The sequence below is a fragment of the Felis catus genome, chromosome D1, assembly GCF_018350175.1.
Source record: "Felis catus isolate Fca126 chromosome D1, F.catus_Fca126_mat1.0, whole genome shotgun sequence".
NCBI lineage: Eukaryota > Metazoa > Chordata > Mammalia > Carnivora > Felidae > Felis > Felis catus.
In genome coordinates this window covers 108,112,145-108,131,610 of record NC_058377.1, presented here as the reverse complement: position 1 = coordinate 108,131,610, position 19,466 = coordinate 108,112,145, and the positions used below count along the sequence as shown (strand labels likewise).

General features: G+C 54.1%; 2 protein-coding genes across 8 annotated transcripts in view; both read right to left on the bottom strand.

Moving 5' to 3' along the window:
• CAPN1 (calpain 1) overlaps positions 1-6,016 on the bottom strand; it is a 28,303-nt gene extending 22,287 nt beyond the window's left edge. The window contains exons 1-8 of one of the 4 annotated variants that reach the window (XM_023240050.2): positions 5,876-6,016; positions 4,152-4,419; positions 3,921-3,990; positions 3,531-3,649; positions 1,655-1,788; positions 1,397-1,565; positions 542-625; positions 103-188 (exon numbers count right to left, since the gene is read on the bottom strand). In XM_023240050.2, coding sequence (XP_023095818.1) covers positions 103-188; positions 542-625; positions 1,397-1,565; positions 1,655-1,788; positions 3,531-3,649; positions 3,921-3,990; positions 4,152-4,418 — 929 coding nt within the window. In that variant the 5' untranslated portion in view covers position 4,419; positions 5,876-6,016. Of the gene's footprint in view, positions 1-102; positions 189-541; positions 626-1,396; positions 1,566-1,654; positions 1,789-3,530; positions 3,650-3,920; positions 3,991-4,151; positions 4,423-5,048; positions 5,202-5,228; positions 5,406-5,875 lie in introns of those variants that run through there. The other 3 variants (XM_023240047.2, XM_023240048.2, XM_023240049.2) reach the window with 3 other exon arrangements.
• A 1,150-nt stretch (positions 6,017-7,166) lies between these two features.
• On the bottom strand, positions 7,167-16,982 carry SPDYC (speedy/RINGO cell cycle regulator family member C). 4 transcript variants are annotated; one of them, XM_023239750.2, is made up of 8 exons: positions 16,277-16,982; positions 15,249-15,434; positions 14,923-14,981; positions 14,368-14,453; positions 14,095-14,266; positions 13,670-14,012; positions 8,809-8,922; positions 7,167-8,076 (listed from the first exon to the last, which is right to left on the bottom strand). In XM_023239750.2, the coding sequence occupies exons 2-7, from the start codon at positions 15,388-15,390 to the stop codon at positions 8,882-8,884; spliced, it is 843 nt and encodes a 280-aa protein (XP_023095518.2). In that variant the 5' UTR covers positions 15,391-15,434; positions 16,277-16,982; the 3' UTR covers positions 7,167-8,076; positions 8,809-8,881. The 4 variants fall into 4 exon arrangements, with proteins under 4 accessions (XP_023095518.2, XP_044895473.1, XP_044895471.1 ...); XM_045039538.1 differs by lacking the exon at positions 16,277-16,982 and having other exon boundaries at positions 15,249-15,655; XM_045039536.1 differs by lacking the exons at positions 7,167-8,076; positions 8,809-8,922 and adding an exon at positions 11,912-13,501.
• Positions 16,983-19,466: the final 2,484 nt, after the last annotated feature.

The window sequence follows — 19,466 nt, the reverse complement described above, 5'->3', positions numbered from 1 at the left end:
CCCCCCCACCCCCGTTCAATCCCGAGCAGAGCCCCAGCAGAAATGCCAGTGGCACTGACCAGCCTTCCCCAGCCTCCCCGGCCAGCGTCCTCTGCCCCTCACCCGTCGCTCCAGGCTCCCGTCCACTCCACCTCGCCCCAGGGATTCCGCATCCGGATCAGGCTCACCATCTGGCCCTGGTAGTTCACCTGTGCCCCAGAGCTCCCGTCAGCACCTGCTTCTGGCACGCACCTTAAACACCCCTGCCCGCCACCTCACCCTCAGGAGCCCCGCTCGGTACCCAGCACCACGCCAGGGAAAGTACAGCCCTTTCTCTAGGAACTTACCATGGAGGGTGGCAGCTACGCACAAGACTACAGAAAATCAGGGCAGGGTAAGAGAAACATCTCGGGACGAGTGGCCCCAAGAGACAAATAAGATGCTCCAGGAGGTCAGAGGAAGAGCCAGCCCCTCCCACAGCCCTGGTCACAGGCCAGACAGGCAAAGGCAAGCAAGGGGGCAGGAACCACCCTGCAGGGACAGCCCCCACGTGCGGTGGTACCTGCTTGGCCCCCGTCACAGAGTAGGCGTGGCCCTTCACCAGCTTCTTGAAGGTGATGGCCTCCATGTCCAGGACACTGGTGATCTGTAGAGACACACGTGCTGTGGTCAGGGGCCAGGTTCCGGGGACCAGGCTGGCGTCCCCATCCCGTCAGGAGGTCTTGAACGTTCCCCACGCACATACGACAGCTATTGGGAGTGGCAGGCAGGGACCCTGACTCCGCCTAATAGCCCCTCACACGGTGCCCCTAGAAGAGGGGCCGTCTGGGCACTCCGTCCACATTACCGCCCGTAGGGGACCTGGGCAGCCCACTGACACTGCTTTGGCCAGAGCTGACCGGACTCCGTGCAAACACACGTGTCCACACACGTACAGTCGCCATAGCTCCCCCAGAGCCCCAAGGCCCTTGCAGGAGGGATGCAGTGAGGTGGAGGAGGGGGTGAGGACAGGCTAGAGGCGGCCGGGACCGGGGAAAGGTGGAAGGTGGGAACGGGGTTAGAGACGAGGATGCAGTGATGTAGGGGGAGGAGGCTGGGCGGGAGCGGAGGCTAGGACAGAGCTGAAGTCGGAGGCTGGTGAACTGGACGGCGGATGGGCACAGCATTAGATGACAGGAGCAAGCAGTGGGAGGGCGGGAAGGCAAGCTGAGGTCTGAGGTTTGGGGGGCAGGGATGACGCCAGACACAACAGAGGCAGATGGGACCGGAGGGATGGATAAGGCCGGGGGAGCATCCAGAGATGGTGTGGGGTGAAGGACGGGGTCTGGAGCCAAGCCCGGGACAAGGGATGAGGCCAGGCTGCAAGAGGAGACTGGTCACAGGTCGGGGCGCGAGGGGCAGGGCTGGCTGCACTCACGTCGATGGAGCAGCCCAGGAGGGAACCTCGCTCGAGCGCCTTGAGGATGATCTGGTAGAGGTCGCTGGGTGCCTTGCGCAGCTCATACCACTCGGTGACTCCGCCTGTGAAGTCCTCAAAGCCCTCCGAAGTGCTGCCCCCGGAGAGGGCCTCGTAGCTGCCATTCACCCTGCGGGCAGCCCCAGGTCAGCACTCTGACATCACATGAGACCCTAGACCCCAAGGGTGCCTGGAGCCCTGCCCCGGGCCCCCACTCACTTGGCATAGGCCTTCTCGAGCAGGGCGCTCCAGAACTCATTGCCTTGGGCGGAGTGCACAAACACCAGCTTCCCGTCCTTGATGGGCAGTAGGTCATCCACGACCACATCTACCCATTCCCCAAACTGCCACAGCTGGAGGGGGGGGGGAGAGCACAGTGAACACCTGCTTTGGGATCTCCCAGGCCGCGGCTCAAGTCTCAACTCTGCCATTTACTAGAGACGTGACTGTCTCTAGATCCAGGATCCTGAACAAGTTATCCTCTCTGAGCCTCAGTTTCCCTATCCATAAAAGGGAACAGCAGGGGGGGCGCCTGGGTGGCTCCGTCGGTTGAGCATTGAGCGTCTGACTTGGGCTCTGGTCATGATCTCCCGGTCTGTGAGTTCGACCCCGCGTCGGACTCTGTGCTGACAGCTGGGAGCATGGAGCCTGCTTTGGATTCTATGTCTCCCTCTCTCTTTGCCCCTCCCCGCTCATGCTCTCTGTCAAAAATAAACACTAAAAAAAAAAAATTTTTTTTTAAAGCGAACAGCAGGGCCATCCTCAAGGGAACACTAAACGCGATCACAAAGGTAAAGCCTTTAGGGCAGCACTACTGATATTTGTGAAACAGACCAAGGTGCTTTGTCAGGTATGGAGAGGTTGGAAAGCCCTGGGGACCTGGCTTCCATGGAACCAGCCCCCTATCTCTCCTCTCCCCAAGCTAGGTCCGGAGGTGTGTGTGTGTGTGTGTGTGTGTGTGTGTGTGTGTGTGTGTGTGTGTGTATGGGGGGACGGGGTGAATGTGTAAATTAAGTGTAGATCAAAAATGTGGCATCTAGACCACAAGATGGGTGACGTTCCCCGCAATCATGAGTTTGCTTCAGGGATGGCCAGAGAGACGGGTTTCCCAGGGCCCAGAGGAGTCAGGACCCTGGGGCAGAAGCGGCCAAGGGCTAGGGAGGCGGGAAGGAGGGCAGAACAATGGGACAAAGGGAGGAGGTGGACCCCAGTAGTGAGGGTTGTAGGGGGAGTGTTGAACGGGCCAATCAAGAGGTTGAGGAGGAGCCGATTAGAGGAGTGAGGGAAGGGGGCGGAGGAAGGGGCAGCGAGGCCACACCCCTGCATACCAGCTCCGGGAGCAGGTGCAGCACTTGGCCTAAGTAGATGGCACCGTGGGTCCTGTAGGCTGGTCTGCTCGGAATAGGGTAAGGGACTCCCTGACTAGGTGTAAGGGGAGGGCACCCAGGAGTCCTGAGGGCAGGGCTGGGGCCACCAGGGCCAGAGGGTCTAGTCCAGGATTCCCAGAGGTGTGTGTCTCCCACCATCAGCTGACTGAGAATTCCTTAGTGTCACTTGAGAAATGGGTCCTGTGTGCAAGAAAGGAATAACTGGTTTAAACAGACTTAAATCCTGTCTTTCTTTTCTGCAGGGCTCTGTCAGAGGCTGGAGACTGCCAAAGTCACAAGAGGAGGTGGGGGTGGGTGGGTGCAGACGTTTACGTCTTGGGTGGAACGGCCACATGTGCTGTTCCGTTTCTCCCCGTGGAACGTTATTTATTTTTCAGATGGGGAAACTGAGGCCCTGTGGAGGAAAAGGATTTGTCCCACAGGATATAACACAGAGATCTCTCTATCCCTCCAAGCGCTTTCTCCGTGAGACGCACAGGGAAACTGCCAGCTGAAATACCTGCCCTGCCCAATCGTTTCACACATGACAGATCTGAGATAGTATCAGGAGGTCAAATTCTTTCCAGAGGAAGGACTGGCCCCCACAGGGTGTGGACTTAAGCCACCTAACTGCAGACTGCTGTGCGTCACCGGTCCTCACCTCCTCGGGTGCCTGCTACCCCTCCTTCCCCCACGCCCTGGTCCCCCGTGGATTCGGGGCTCCTCACCTGGAAATGAAAGATGCCGGCATAGCCATTCTGGAAGCTTTGGCCATGTGGAACCACTCGATGCAGAAGCGTGTCATTAAGGGTGAGGGAGGCAATGGCAGCCAGGAGCCAACAGTCCCCTGGGATGGGAGGGGCCCACATCAGACCAGCTCTGCCAATCTGCTCCCAGTGATGCACGAGGGCCCATGCTGGGGAGAAACTGGGATTCCCTGGGTGCCGGGTCCCTCGACTTACAGAAGAGACCCAGGAATCTAGGCAAACCAGCCCAGCACTGATAGCCAGAGCCTGTCTGAGCTTGCAGGAGGGAGGGGTTAGGGCAGAGCCGGAAGGAGCAGGCATGGGGAACTATTATGGAAAAAACACCCAGACCCCCCCCCCCCCAGGGCCTACCCAGTGCTCCCTGGCAGATGTCTGTGCGTGTGGCTCCATCCACAATGAACTGGGGGTTTGAGAGCAGCTCCTGCAAGAGACCCAGAGTCCTGTCTCTGGGCCAGCCCTCCTAGACACTGGAACCCAGCCACCCCAGACCCCACTCCCCACCAAGGACCTGGAGTCCTGTTCCCACTCCTCACCCAGGATGGGGGTAAACTGAGTCCCACCCAGGGTGGTGGTCCCTCTCACCGTGGGACGCTTCCACTTGATGCCATAGGTTTTGGAGGAGTTGGGGCCCAGGTCCTTGTAGCCCAGGCTCTGGGGCACCGGGGGGAAGGCCTCGTCACGAAAGAGGACCCCACTCTGCAGACAGTGAGCCCGCAGCTGCTCATAATCCTGGCCCATGTACTTGATGGCATTTTCGTGGCGGCCAAGGCCCAGCTCCTTGGCCCGCTGCTTCTGCACTTGTGCAGACACCCCCGTGCAGTACACCGGGGTGATGATTTCCTCGGCCATCCTGCAGGACAGACCACCCTGCTCAGAACCCAGGCCTTCCCAGGGCTCCTGCCTGTGGTCCCCCGCCCACCCTTCCTTTCCAAACCTGGGGTTTCCCCACCTCTCTATGCTCCCAGCATCCAGGAGAGGGGCTTCTCTGCCCCTAGGTGTGCTGGCCACCACCTCCCTACCCCCCCCCCCCCACCCACCCACAAGGCTACCACCTCTCCCTTCCCAGACTCCCATTGTCCTGGGCCTGCAGTGCTGTGGCCAGCCAGCCAGGTGGGGCAGGGCAGAGCCTGGAGATACTAACACGGTAACCCCCTCCCCAAACAGCCAAGCTCCTAGGCGCTGGCCCCTTTCCCTGGCTTGGAGGCTGAGAACCTCGGGCAGCCAGGGACCCCGTCCCCAGACCCCTGAGGCAGGCTGGGTGCTCAGGGCTGCTGGACCCCTTCCCCTCCGGCCTTCCCCCAGCTCAGACCCTGGAGACAGTGATGAGCGCAGGCTGGGCCGGTGGCCCGGGCGGTGCGGCTTTCCCCAGCCCCCGCCCCTGTCCCAGGCACGCCGAAGGCCCCGGGGTAGGGGCAGCCCCTCGGCCGGCAGCAGTGGCCAAGGGTCGGGGAATCCCGGCCCGGCCATGCAGCTCCTTACCTGGGGGGAGCAGTGTTTGGGGGATCGCAGCGGTCCCCGCGGCTGCCTTCCCGGGTGGCGGCTCAGGGCAGGGCCCAACCAGGAAGAGCGCTCCTCCCCGCCCTCCTCTCCCCCTCCCTCCTCCCCCTTCTCCTTCCCCTCCCGGGCTCCGACCCCCGCTTCCTCTCCGCTCTCCCTTACCTCTCCGCCACCTTCTGCGACTCTCTCTCTAGCGGTGTCTCCCCGCCCCTCCCTCGGCGGCCAGCTCCGCGAGAGGACAAATTAGTAAAAGGCGGAGTTGTCCCCCGGGAGGGGCCGCCGGCGCCCAGACGGAAGGGCACTGCGGGGGAGGGGGAGGGGTGCGGGGAGGGCAGGGCCGGGGGTATTTTTAACCCGGGGCAGCGGCTCGAGTTGCAGGGCCGGGCGGCCCCACCCCACGCGGCGCCCCCGGAGGGCATTCCCTGCCCCTCGGGCCTCCCCGGGCCGCCTCCGCCCCCGCCCCGGCCCCCGGCCCCCAGCGCCCAGCCGAGATTACCCCCGGCGGCGGCAGCAGCCGCTCCAAGGAGGGGCCGGGCAGGGCGCTCGCCTGCGGGGGGACGCTCGGCCGGCAGCGGCCGGGCCCCCCCACCCCCGCCACCCCGGCTCCCCGCCCCCACCCCACCCCCGCCGCGCGACCCTGGGCGAGTCCTTGCCCCTCTCGGCCTCGGTTTCCCGTTTGCGCCGCGAAGGGCACGGAGGTGAGCCGCTGCGGGCACCCGTCTCTCTCGCGCGCTCTGGGGTCTCTGGAGCCCGGACCCTGCGAGGGGTGGGCGTCCCTGCCCTCGCCCCCAGGCCCTCGGCCCACCCACCTGGGAGCGCCCTTGTGCCGCCTCCCCCAGGAGGGGGCGGCAGAGGCTGCGAGCCGGTCGCCAGGCCCACCCAAGGCCGGGAGATCCCGCCTCCCGCCCGCAGAGCTGCGCCGGGAGAAGTTGGGGAAGCCAGAAGACCGAGGGAGGGAGGAGGACTAGCGGCGTTCCCCCAGCCCCGGGCTTCGCACTGACCTCTCTTGCCCCCTCCGTCCCACTCCCTTGCAGCCTCCTTCTTTTGTACAGATCTGAGCAGTCTTCCACCCCAAGTGGAGTGTAATGGAAGCGCCCATGGTTCACCTAGCCCGGCCCTAACGCTCTGCTCAAGCAACACTAGGCTTATCTATAGTTTTAGGGTTTATATTTAGGTGTATAATCCGGGCTGATTTAGACTTTGATATGATGTATCCTAAATAGTTATCAGATCCGTCTACTTCTCTCCTGAACCTACGATTCATTCCCTAGTTCCAGCCACCGGCCCCCTGGTGTGTTTTGTTTTGTTGTTTTGTTTTAATCTGCACGCGCCGTTTCCTCTCTTGCCTCCTCCAACCCTGATCTCTGCTCAGGTCATGATCTCACAGTTGGGGGGAAGGAGGCCCACCTGGGGCTCTGCGCTGACAGCACAGATGATGAGGATATTCTCTCTCTCTCTCCCTCTCTCTCTCTCTCTCTGTCCCTCCCCCATTCAAATGCACCTGCTTCCATCTCTCTCTCTCTCCCCCCCTCCCCCTCTCTCAAAAGGAATAAATAAACTTTAAAGAAATGCCTATTGCTCAGTAAAAGAACAGGGCATCAGGGTGGCTTAGTCAGCTGAGCGTCTGACTCTTAATCTCATGGGTTCCTGAGTCTGAGCCCCACATGGGGCTCTGTGCTGACAGGGCAGAGCCTGCTTGGGATTCCCTCTCTCCTTCTCTCTCTGCCCTCCCCCAAAAAATAAATAAACTTGTAAAAAAAAGAAGCCATTAAAAAACTATGTAGTGTAGGATTCCAACTATGTAACAGTCTGTAAAAGACAAAACTAGAGATAGTTAAAAAAAGATCAGTGGGGCGCCTGGGTGGCTCAGTCGGTTAAGCGTTCGAGCCCCACGTCGGGCTCTGGGCTGATGGCTCAGAGCCTGGAGCCTGCTTCCGATTCTGTGTCTCCCTCTCTCTCTGCCCCTCCCCCGTTCATGCTGTGTCTCTCTCTGTCTCAAAAATAAATAAATGTTAAAAAAAAAATTAAAAGAAAAAAGATCAGTGGTTGCCAAGAGTTTGGTGGAGGTGGGGAGGGATAATAGATGAAACTGGGGGCATCTTGAGGGCCTGAAACTTCTGTATGATACTACAATGATAGTTACATGACATTATACCACACAAATGTAGGATATTAACAACAAGAGAAACAATGTAAGGGAGAAAGAGGGGGGTATGTGCCCAATTCTCGGTATTTAAGGAGCCGTTTTTCTGTAAACCAAAAACTGCTCTAAAAAATAGTCTATCTTAAAAAAAAGAAAAAAGTTAAAACATACACCTACCATATATGACCCATTATTCCACTCTTAGGCTTTTACCCAAGAGAAATAAAAGCGCATGTCCAAAGACTTGTGTATGAATATTCATAGCTTTGGTAGGGACGGTCATCAAACGATCTTTCCTTGAGATCTTTTCCTTTGTAGCTGGGCATCCCACTGCACCACTGCTGACATCTATGGTGTCGTGAGGGTGACAGCCATCCGCACTGCATCCCACAGACGGGGCAATCCCCATGATCTCTTTAGTGGGTTCCAAGTGCTCTAGTTAAAGGTGGGTGCGGTATCTGTCCAGTAACTTGACAATATTATCCAAAGTGATGTTCCCACCGTGCTTCATGTTTTCCTGCTTCTGTCTCTGGGTGGTTTCTTGAGGGGTTTGATGATCAGGGCAGAGGCAGAAGGCACCGCCCGTATGGCGTCCTATCTGTTCACTGTCATCCCCAGCCCTTGCCGACACCAGTTTCTTTTGGCGACGTCGTTACCAATCTTCTTGAGGGACAGACCCTAAGGGGCCCATCTTGGGGGCCCAGGCAGACACGGCACCGGCCTCCCTGCCAGTGCACTTTAGGTATACAGTTTTGATCTCCTGGGGCTCGAATGTAAGCGGCGTGGTGGAGGTGGCTAGTGCCGGGTGATTTCGGGACTGGCGACGAAAGTTGCCCTGGGGCCTCCTCAGAGCAAGAGAGCTGAAAGCTATTCACAGAAATTGTAATTGTGGCAGCCCAAACTAGAACCAATCAAATGTTCATCCACACATTGTGAATGCATAAGCAAATTGTGGTATGCATGTACAACAGGATACTACCCAGCAGTAAAGACGAACAAGAGGTGAATCTCAGAATTACAACAAATGTAAGAAGCCAGGCAGTTCATCCTGTGTAATTCCACTTATATGAAAATTCCAGAGAAAGGATGCCAATTGAGTGCCAGAAAGCAGATCAGTGGTTACCTGGAGGCGAGAGTGGGGGCCGGCAGGTAGGAAAGGGTGCGAGGGAAGGATGGACAAGGGGTTCGAGGAAACTTTTTGGGGTCATGGTTATGTTCACTATCTCGATTATGGTAATATGGGTGTATACATGTCAAAACAAAATGTACATTTTCAGTATACGTGGTTTATTGTACGTCAACTAGACCTCAATAAGCTGTTAAAAACACCACCAGGACTTGGAGTGCCTGGCTGGCTCAGTTGGTAGAGGATGTGACTCTTGACCTTGGGGTTGTAAGTTTGAACCCCACGTTGGGTGTAGAGATTACTCAGAAAATAAAAATCTTAAAAAAAAATTAGTCTTAAAAACACACACACACCAATAGGACCTAATTACTGATTAGATCTGGCTCTTGGAACACCGGGAGGGATCAAAGATAACACTGAACCCTTGATGTGGCTTGACCACTTAAGTGGATTAATGAGGCAGGGGGACTCACCAAGCTGGGGAGACAGTGGAAGACCTTTGGGAATAATCCCTCCAAGCAGAGATGCTTGAGGAGGGAACAGCTCTCAGAAGTACAAATTGGGGAGCCACTGGCCACTGGTGCCATCTGAAAGCAGAAGTCAGGGGACAGACGCTTTATTCTGGATACTAAGATACTTCACAAAGACGTCAGTTCTCCTTAAAGTCATCCACAGATTTATCACAATTAATATTCTGATTGGGACGTGGTTAGGGTTAGCTGATTTGAAGGTCACAGGGAGGGGCACCTAGGTGGCTCAGCAGGTTCAGCCTCAGACTCTTGATTTCGGCTCAGGTCATGATCTCCTAGTTCGCGGGTTCGAGCCCTGCGTTGGGCTTTGCGCTGCTGGCACAGAGCCTGCTCGGGATTCTCTCTCTCCCTCTCTCTCTGCCCCTCCCCACCTCAAAAATAAATTTAAAAACCTTAAAAAAAATAAAGTTCATAGGGAAATTAAATAAGAATAACCAGGAGATTTCCGAAAACAAAGAAAAATCAGGGGAGACTAACTCTGCCAGATATTAAAAAACAACAAATCCATAATTTAATGTAATAATTAAAGAGGGGTATTGACACGCATAGATCATTGGAAGATAGAAAAATCTAGAAATAGATCCAAATGCACACAGGAATTTAGTATATAATAAAAGTAACATTTTGGGGCGCCTGGGTGGCGCAGTCGGTTAAGCGTCCGACTTCAGCCAGGTCACGATCTCGCGGTCCGGGAGTTCGAGCCCCGCATCGGGCTCTGGGCTGATGGCTCAGAGCCTGGAGCCTGTTTCCGATTCTGTGTCTCCCTCTCTCTCTGCCCCTCCCCCGTTCATGCTCTGTCTCTCTCTGTCCCAAAAATAAATAAACGTTGAAAAAAAAAATTAAAAAAAAAAAATAAAAGTAACATTTCAAATCTGTTGAGCAAGTTGAGTTTTTTAATAAAAGGCATTAGGAATATAGGAAGGAATTTTGTATATGATAAATTCCAGATGAACCCAAGATTTAAAAGGAAAAAATGAAAACCAAAATGTAGCCAAGAGCTAAAGGAGAAGATTCTTTAGTCATGTCAGTGTGGAAAAGGTCTTTTCAACTATGACACAAACCCCAAAAGCCCCCAAAAACTTATTTTACTACCTTAAAAAATCTGCACAGCAAAGTCAGTAATGAACTGAAGAAAATACTTACAATTTACATCTTGAAGGGCTATTTTTCCTGCAAACCCTTTTATGTCAATCAGAAACCGAAAACAGGAGAAATGGGCAAAGAACAGGGTAGTTCACAGAAAAAAAGACAAATCGCTCTTTTTTTTTTAAGATTTTTAAATTTTTATTTTTTAATTAAAAACATTTTTTTTAATGTTTATTTATTTTTGAGAAAGAGACAGGCAGAGAGCACAAGCAGGGCAGGGGTGGGTGAGGGCAGAGAGAGAGGGAGACACAGAATCCGAAGCAGGATCCAGGCTCCAAGACATCAGCACAGAGCCCGACACGGGGCTTGAACTCACGAACTGTGAGATCATGACCCGAGCTGAAGTCAGCCGCTTAACCGACTGAGCCACCCAGGCGCCCCAGGAGATAAACAGTTCTTAAAGGTATGACTCTGAATTCACTCAAAAGAAAAATAAATGCAAATTTGAACTTCACCAAGAGGTCATTTCCCAAAGATAAAAAGATCTGGTAGGTTACTGACCCGTGAATATTCTGGAAAAGAGCGTTCACATGTATTGCTGGAAGTGGGGATCGATATGGGTAACAGCCTCTATAGAGGGACCTCTGGCAAAAATTGTAATGACTATTTTGATGTAGCCTTCGAGCAATTCTAGGAATCCAGAGTACAGATATCTTTTCACTTTTGAATAATGATATCCTTACCCAGTCTTAGTGACTCTGTAGTACTGTTGGGAATAGAACTCTGGAAATAACTTAAATGTCAATTAATAAGGAACAAGTTACATTTTGGTCCATCCATGAAGAGGAATACTATAGAGCTGTCAAAAGGAACACGGATAAGGAACTGTCTTCAAAATATGTGGATAAGCACACACCAGGATGCATGGAATTCTTCCCTTTGAGTTTTTAAAAGGGAGGGGGGCATATATATATTATATTTATTATTTATATATTTATAATATATAATATTATATTTATAATATATATAATATATATAATTATATAATTTATAATAAATATAATATAATATATAATTATATAATTTATAATAAATATAAATAAAATATATATATATATATTTATATGTCAGTTCAGTTCTGACATAAATTCCCAGTTAGTACAGATCCTGTAGGTTAAGGGCTCAGACCCACAAGATGCCAGCCACAAATGGGATGCCCAGGTGACCCACACACCTGTCTGGCTTACTACAAATCTGGGGTGCCCACCACCCCCTCCTCAGCTTTCCTGATTTGGTAGAAGACTCACAGACCTCAAGAAAGTGCTTTGTGTACGAGTTGTTTAAAGGATACAACTCTAGGGGTGCCTGGGTGGCTCAGTCAGTTAAGCATCCGGCTTCAGCTCAGGTCATGATCTCACAGCTTGTGGGTTCGAGCCCCGCATCAGGCTCTGTGCTGACAACTCAGAGCCTGGAAACCTGCTTCGGATTCTGTCTCCCTCTTTCTCTGTCCCTCCCCCGCTCACGCTGTGTCTGTCTGTCTCTCTCAAAACTAAAATAAACATCAGAAAATTAAAAAAAATAAAGGATACAACCCTGAAGCAGCCAGATAGAAGAGGTGTGTAGGGCAAGGTATGGTGGAGAGGGGGAAAGAGCTTCCTTGGCCTTTCTAGGCGGCACCTCCCCACCCCCCATGCCCCCCCTCCCCCCCCGTACAGTCTCTGTTCATCAACCCAGAAATGTTCCAATGTCCAGTCCTCTCCTCTCCTCCATTTCCCACTCTTGACTGGTCTTTCGGATGACCAGCCCCCACTCTGAAGATAAGTGGGGGCCCCACCCTGAGTTGCCTCATTAACACAAATTCAGGTGTGGCCCAAAGGGGCTCACCGTGAATAACAGAAGTCACTCCTATGACTCAGAACATTGTAAGGGTTTTAGTAACTCTGTACTGGGAACCAGGGACTAAGACCAAATATATATACATATTTTTATTACACCACATTTGGTTATGTACGTTTATATTCTTTCTGTGGAAGGACACAAACGACAAGTTTTATAGCTTCCAGGGAGAGGAGCCAGGGGTAGGAGGTGACTCTTGGTTAAGAATTTAAAAGGTACAGGTGAATATATTACTTATTTGAAAAACAAATTAAAAATACTTTGTACCCTCGTCTTGGCTTCTAATGGGCTCAATCTCCAGGCTTTCTTACTTCTACACTTTTTGGGAGCCACTCGTAGAGCATGCAAGGTAATGGTGCCCAGACTCCCCTGTTTGACCCTGTGGACTCTTCCAGCTTCACTTCCAGCCATTCCCCAAACACACCCTCCCCTCCAGGCTTTCCCTAGGCATTCCCTCTACTAGTAACACCTGGGGCTTCCATCTGAGCTCTGTTCCTTTTTTTTTTTTTTTTTTTTTGAGTAGGCTTCCGGCCCAGCATGAAGCCCAACTCAGGTTTGAACTCACAATCCTGAGAGACTCTGGGATCGAGACCTGAGCCAAGATGGAGTCTGGCCGCTTAACGGACTGAGCCACCCAGGCGCCCCTGAGCTCTGTTCCCGAGACAGCTTGAAACCTTCTGGGATTAATGCAATTCAAACCTCACACAACACCCATCCTAGAGTAATACCCATTTTGCGGAGGAGGCAATGGAAATTAAGTAACATGCCAAGGCCACACAGGAACCTGGGATTTGGATTTAAGCTGTCTGACATCAGAGACCAAGTGCTCGTCTCGACTCTAGACTACCCAAGAATATCCTACCTCCCAATCTCTGTCCCTTCATGGGCAAACTTGACATTGTTCAAGGCCCAGTTCAAACGCCACCTTCTCTGGAAAGCCTTCTCTGCTCCCTCATTAACAAGTTGACTTTGAGGGATGGGGGGTAGATGTATTATAAGAATTACCTTATATGTGACTGCAGCCCAGGGCAGTCACCAAGTGTCATTCCTAAACAGACCAGGCCCTGCAGCCCTGTCTGAGCTAACCACAGAGTACTTCTCCATTTAAGCTTTCTTTTGTCCTACAGGTTCCAGGGCCTTGTAAGGACTTCGTGTATTTTCATCTCATTCAACCCCAGCTACGCTGTGTGTACGGTTCATCACGCATAGGTGATGTTACAGAGGGGAAACTGAGGCTCAGGATGACCGGTCATCAATGGAAAGGAAAACTGCTATTACAGAGCCTCTGCTCGTGAGTCTCAATCACTGATATCTAAAGCTGGCAGACCCCCCCCCCTCCAATTCCCTCCCTACCCCTACCCTGGGTCAAGGAGCCAGGCCAGGGCCTAAGCACAGTCGGTGTCCTGTAGACACGAGTTTATTAGAGGGGCCAGGGTCAGAGTGGGTACAGTTGGGAGGAGGGGACTGGGGGGCCTGGGCAGCACTGCCAGCCTGTGGCCAATAAGACAGAAGGCCGGGGCGGGGCGGGGGGGCCCACAGCCGGTAGGGCTTGGGTCAGCAGACAAGCAGGCGGGCTGCTCTTCACCCTGCAAATATCAGCGCCTAGGGCACGGTGGAGGCTTCGGGAGGACTGGGGAGAAAGGTCAGGGAGAGGCTGAGAGAGGAAACCCACCAAGCGCCCACGGTTAGGAGGTGGCAGAGCTGGGACGTGCGCCCAGGCCTGCTGGACCCCAGGCCCTGTGCCCCTACTTCCCATTCTGTTGGGCCCCACATCTGCCTCCCAAGCTCCCAAGCCCACCCCCCGCTCCTGTCCCCAACTCACTGTGGAGAGTGTAGGTGCCCGGCTCCAGCTGCAGTTGGGGGGGCAGGATGATGAGGAAACCCCCCACCAAGGGGTCTTCGGCCACTGAGAGACAAGCTTGGGAGGGAGGGCAATGGCACTCAGGGTCTGGGGAAGGGCACTTGGATAAGACAGGCAAGGGGCGGGGCTGGTGGCTGCAGAGGCCGTGGGCAGGGAGCAAGCCACAGAGGGAACAGTGAGGAGGCGAGAGGCCGGGGCCTCCAGGCAGGGGCACCCGGGCCTTTGGGCAGCCCCTCTGAGCTCCACCGTGGTGGGGACGCCGCTCTCGAGTCCAGGCCCAATGGGACGGCTCCTTGGCCATGACCTGGCATGAGGAGAGCGGGTAGTCAACGGGGGTGGGAGGTCCGGCCTTGTTCCCCCACCCCAGGATGGCGGCGGGGCCTCACCTCCTCACAGCACTGGCGGCTCACCAAGGCCCGGAAGCCCATCCGGGCCCACAGCTTATCCCTCTGGTGCAGGAAGTCTGCCACCTGACGGCGCCAATCCTTTCCCAGGGCCCACAGAAAAATCACACATTTAGGGTCCTCCAGATCCTCCTCCATGTCATTTGCCAGAAACCTGGCCTCGGAGGCAGGGGGCGGAAAGCAGAAGTAAGCATCCGCCCTGCCCCCTCCCCCAACTCCTGGCAAGGGTCCCCCCCTCCTGCCCTGGGCACTCACAGCGCCAAGAACAAGTTGCTGTGGGTGTACTCGCTGAGCTTCAGGTTGGCACGCCGGAAGTAGACCAGCACCATGGCCAGGAGATACTGCAGACACAGAGCGGGGCAGAGGTGACGGTTAGGCACCGGGAGAGGGGGCCGTGAGGGGCCATTTGCACCCGAGGAAGCCGTGGTGCAGGTTAGAGAACCCAGGAGAAGTAGTGGGGGGGAAACAAGGATTTAGGGGCGCCCGGGGGGCTCCGCCGGTTAAGCATCTGACTCTTGATTTCAGCTCAGGTCACGATCTCACGGTCTCCTGGGTTCAAGCCCCGCGTCAGGCTCTGGGCTGACAGTGCGGAGCCTGCTTGGGATTCTCTCTCTCCCTCTCTCTCTCTGCCCCTCCCCTGCTCACGCTGTCTCTGTCTCTCTCAAAAATAAATAGACTTAAAAATAATTTAAAAAACATAACAAAACAAGGATGTAAAAGGGAGGTGCTCCCTCCATCAGACCGGGAGACTCAGTGAAATAGCAGCATTCAAGCCTCTTGTGACTGGGCTTCTACTCCGTGTCACCTCACCTTATCTGAAATCTGGAAACAGGGATCTCTGGAAAGGAATTCCTGCAGGAAACTGTGCTCTGGAGTAGAGAAGAGAAATGATGGACTGGGGTTACCACACCCCCACACAAGCCAAGAGTGGCACCCCAGAGCCCAAGCCTCCACCCAACCCACTTGCTGACATGCCCCCCCCCCCCTCCCTGGGGTCACCTGGGAAGGGAAGGGACAGAGATTTCAGATGCCTGCCCTGGGCAGGTCCCACCTCTCACACTGGCTCACACTGGGTCCCCCCAAGCCCCCCAGCACCCCCCCACCCCCACCCCGCACTCCCACCCCGGGGAACTCACCCAGAAGGCTGAGGAAGGCCTGGAGCTCCTGGTGCGGGCGCGGGCGGAGAGACACGCTGCCCCCACCCTGACGGCTCCAGCCCCCCAGCTTCACCTGGGTGGCAACCACGGGGAAAGTGGCAAAGTCTTGAGTGTCGCTCATTTCATGGGGGCGGGGGCGGGTAGGGCGCGGTGGGGCAGGATGGCCTGTGGAGAAAGTAGCCTCGGGACTCGGCCCCGACCCCCTTGCCCCCCACCCGTCGAGGGGGTCGAGGGTGGCCAGACAGGGGGCCTCCAGAAGATGGAGAGTCGGGCGTGGAGATGGGGGTGGGGGCGGCGCTCGGAGCAGGCGGAAACTGGGGTACGCGTGGGCTGGGGAGGCCAGAAAGGCAGCCGACTTGCTGCAGCTCTCGCACCGCGTCCCAGCCCCCTCCCCCCCCCCCAGGCCAGGCCGGAGAGCAAGAATGGGAGCGACAGGCGCCTCTGGCGCCGCTGAGCGCTAAACGCCAGAAGATGGGTACACCCCAATACCCCTTTTGCAAACACAGGAGCCGAAGCGGGCAAGACTCGCGGCTACTTAACTGTGGGGCCTGTCTGACGACCCAAAGCCGAAGAGTTTAATTGCTCCCCAACTCCCAACTACCCCTTCACCCCACACCAAAGTGGCATACCTGGAAGGACCACCAACCCCTTTCTTCGTGGAGAGGAAACTGAGGCCCGGGAGTGGGGGGGTGGGGGGGGTGTCTTTAGAGCAAGTTGAGCAGGGGGCACCTCAAACGTTTCAAGCTACGGGGAGAGACGCCAACTACGGGGTTCAGAAGGTGCGGCCCGGCACCCCGTGGCCAACCTGGGGGCCTCCACCTAGGCTCCCACAAGCAGCCCAGCCTCCTCCAAAAAGCCTTACCTGAGCTACGGCATTACCTACAGCATACCTCCCGGCGCAGAGCGGCTGTATTTATAGAGCCCCGGCGCTGCCCCGCCCTCGCAGCCCTCCGCCAATCAGGCCCCTTCCTGGGGAGGGGGCGGGGCTTCGGGGCATCACCTCTCACCTCTGCCTGGAGTCGGCTCGGTCTCCACATTCGCCTCCCAGCTGCGGCTCCCCGGGTAAGGGCTTCTCCAAAGCTGCACCACCTTCAAGAGGGGTAAAGGCAGGCCGGCGGGACCCCAGGGCCTGCATGGCGACACGGCCCCCTCCCCACCTCTTTACAAAGGTGGAGCCAAGGTGCAGGGCCCGGAAATGAGGCCTGGGCCCCCTTCACGGATTGCGCCTTGCTGGGGCAGGGTCGCTGGCTGTGTCTGTGTTTGTTTCAGATCCAGGAATCTCAAAAACCTCGGAGCTAGAGAAGAGAGTGTCCTGGCACGAGAATTTCCGGAGTCCACATCCCCTTCCCAAGATCCTTTAGCGGCTGGGGGAGCCGGGCCTGTGGCTCCAAGCCTGGAGAGGAGGCCTTTGCCAAAGACAGTCAAGCCCTCTCCTCGCCCCTAGCTGCCCTTAAGATTTTCGTCTTCACCGCTTCATTTACTCCCTCTCCAACCCTATGAGACAGTCAGCACCTGCATTACTTTCCACATTTGACGGGTGACGCTTTGTTTCCCAATTTTCTTTTTATTGTGGTAAAACATACATAATGAAAATTGCCTCGTTAGCCATGCTTAAGTTCAGTAGTTTAAAAAAAATTTTTTTTAAATCTTTAGTTATTTTTGAGAGAGAGGGAGAGACAGAGTGCAAGCGGGGGAGGAACAGAGAGAGAGGGAGACACAGAATCCGAAGCAGGCTCCAGGCTCCGAGCTGTCAGCACAGAGCCCGACGCGGGGTTCAAACTCACCAACTGCGAGATCATGACCTGAGCGGAAGTCGGACGCTCAACCGACTGAGCCGCCCCAGCGCCCCTTAAGTTCAGTAGTTTTAAGCACATTCATAGTGTGCAACCATCACCACCATCCGTTTGCAAAACTGGACGCCTTTACCTGTTAAACAGTAACTCCCTGTTTCCCTTCCATGGTCCATGGCAACCACCATTTTACTTCTGCGTCTGTGAAGTCAACTACTCTAGGGACCTCATGCAGGTGGAATCACACAGGGGTTGGCTTTTTTTGTGATGCCCTTACTTCACTTAGCATGTCTGCAAGGTTCATCCACGCCCTACCATGTGTCAGGATGTCCTTCCTTTTTACGGCTGAATAATATTCCATTCTGTGTATAGACCACAGTTTGCTTATCCCTTTATCCATCGATGGATCAAGGCCCGCCTCAAGCTCTGTGCTGACAGCACGTAGCCTACTTGGGATTCTCTCTCTCCCTCTCTTTCTGCCCCTCCTCTGTTTCTCCCCCTCTCAAAATAAATAAATAAACCTAAAAAAAAAAGAATAAAAAATAAAATACATATTTTAATAGAAATGGAGGCCAGAAAGAAGCTGAATCGTTTATGCTCCAAGTCCCAAGTGGGCTCAAGTCACGGGACCAACACACCTGCCCCTGGGAAGTAGGTCTTGTGGTTCCTGTTGCCACTTCTCAGATGGTAAACTGAGGCTCAGGGCCTCGACCTCTGACATTTTAATGAAAGATGAAGGGAATGTGGCTGGGCCACATGGGTGGTGAGTACTGGACCAGGTTTGGAGCTCAGGTCCCGGGACCTCAGATGCAAGCTCCTTCCTGTGACCTAGCTGCTCGTCACTGGTTGGACACCCAGCAGTCGTCTCTGCTTTTGCTCCCAGGCTCAGGCTTCGGCCCCGGCTGCCAGTGTGAATTTTCATTCCTAGGGACTGCCCCTCCTGCTCTGTGTCCCCCAGGCTCTGTTGGTTTCTGAGTCGCTTAATCTCTTGATCTCTCTGCTGTCTCTCAATCTCTCCGAGTTTCTGGGTATCTGGATGTTTTGGGGTCTCTTGGCCTCAGGCCCCACGTTGAAGCACAAGGCAGGGAGCCTGGCTGTCTGGTCTAGAGCCTGACATGGAGGAGGTGTTCAGAATGAATGAATGAATCAATGAATGAATGACTCCCCCAGGCCAGCTGTAGTTTTGACCCCTCCCCCTCAGTAGGTTGGTAGAAAAAAGCTTGCGAGTGTGCTTCAGGCCCATCCCTTCGGTGACAGCCTTGGGCATCTGACACTCCACACTGGGGCGAATTTTTTTTTTTCACTTTTTATGTTGAAAGAATTTAGACTCGCACAGATGTTGCTTAAGAGGTAAGGAAAGTGGCATCTTTGTCTGGTGTTGGAATCAAGGTAATGCTGGCCTCAGAGAATGAGTTTGGAAGTTTTCCTTCCATTTCTATTTTTTGGAAGAGCTTCAAAAGAATGGGTGTTAACTCTTCTTTAAATGTTTGGTAGGTTTCCCCTGGAAGGCCATCCGGTCCTGGACTCTTGTTTGTTGGGAGACTTTTTTTTTTTTTTAATTTGTTTAACGTTTATTCCTTTTTGAGAGACAGAGCATGAGTGGAGAAGGAGCAGACAGAGGGAGACACAGAATCTGAAACAGGCTCCAGGCTCTGAGCTGTCAGCCCAGAGCCCGACGCGGGGCTCGAACTCACAAACTGTGAGATCCTGACCTGAGCCGAAGTCGGACGCTCAACCGACTGAGCCACCCAGGTGCCCCTGTTGGGAGACTTTTGATTACTGGTTCAATTTCTTTACTGGTTATGGGTCTGTTCAATTTTCCTATTTCTTCCTGTTTCAGTTTTGTGGTTTATATGTTTCTAGGCATCTGTCCATTTCTTCCAGATTTCCCATTTTATTGGCACATAATTGCTCCTAATGTTCTCTTATTATTGTTTTTATTTCTGCTGTGTTGGTTGTGATCTCTCCTCTTTCATTCGTGTTTGTGCCCCCTTCACCCAGCTTCCCCCAAGGGTAACATCTTGCAGAACCAGAGAGCAGTTAGAACCAGGAAACTGACGTTGGCACAACAAAACTCTACATATTATTTGGATTTCATCGGTTTTTACAAACGCTCCCTTTTTGATTTTTTTTTTTTTTTTTTTTTTTTGGTGCTTGAGACCCATCCAGGTTGTTGCACGTATCAACAGTTCCTTCCTTTTTATTCCCAAACGTTTCTATTACCATCTAGTATTCCACTATATGGAATGGGTGATCTCCAGTATGGGCCATTACAAACGAAGCTGCTATGAACATCGATAGGGATTTATGTACGGGATTTTACACGGACACAGGTTTTTATTCCTGTAGGGTAACCACCTAGGAGGAGTCCTGTGCTAAATGTATGTTTAACTTTATGAGAGACTGC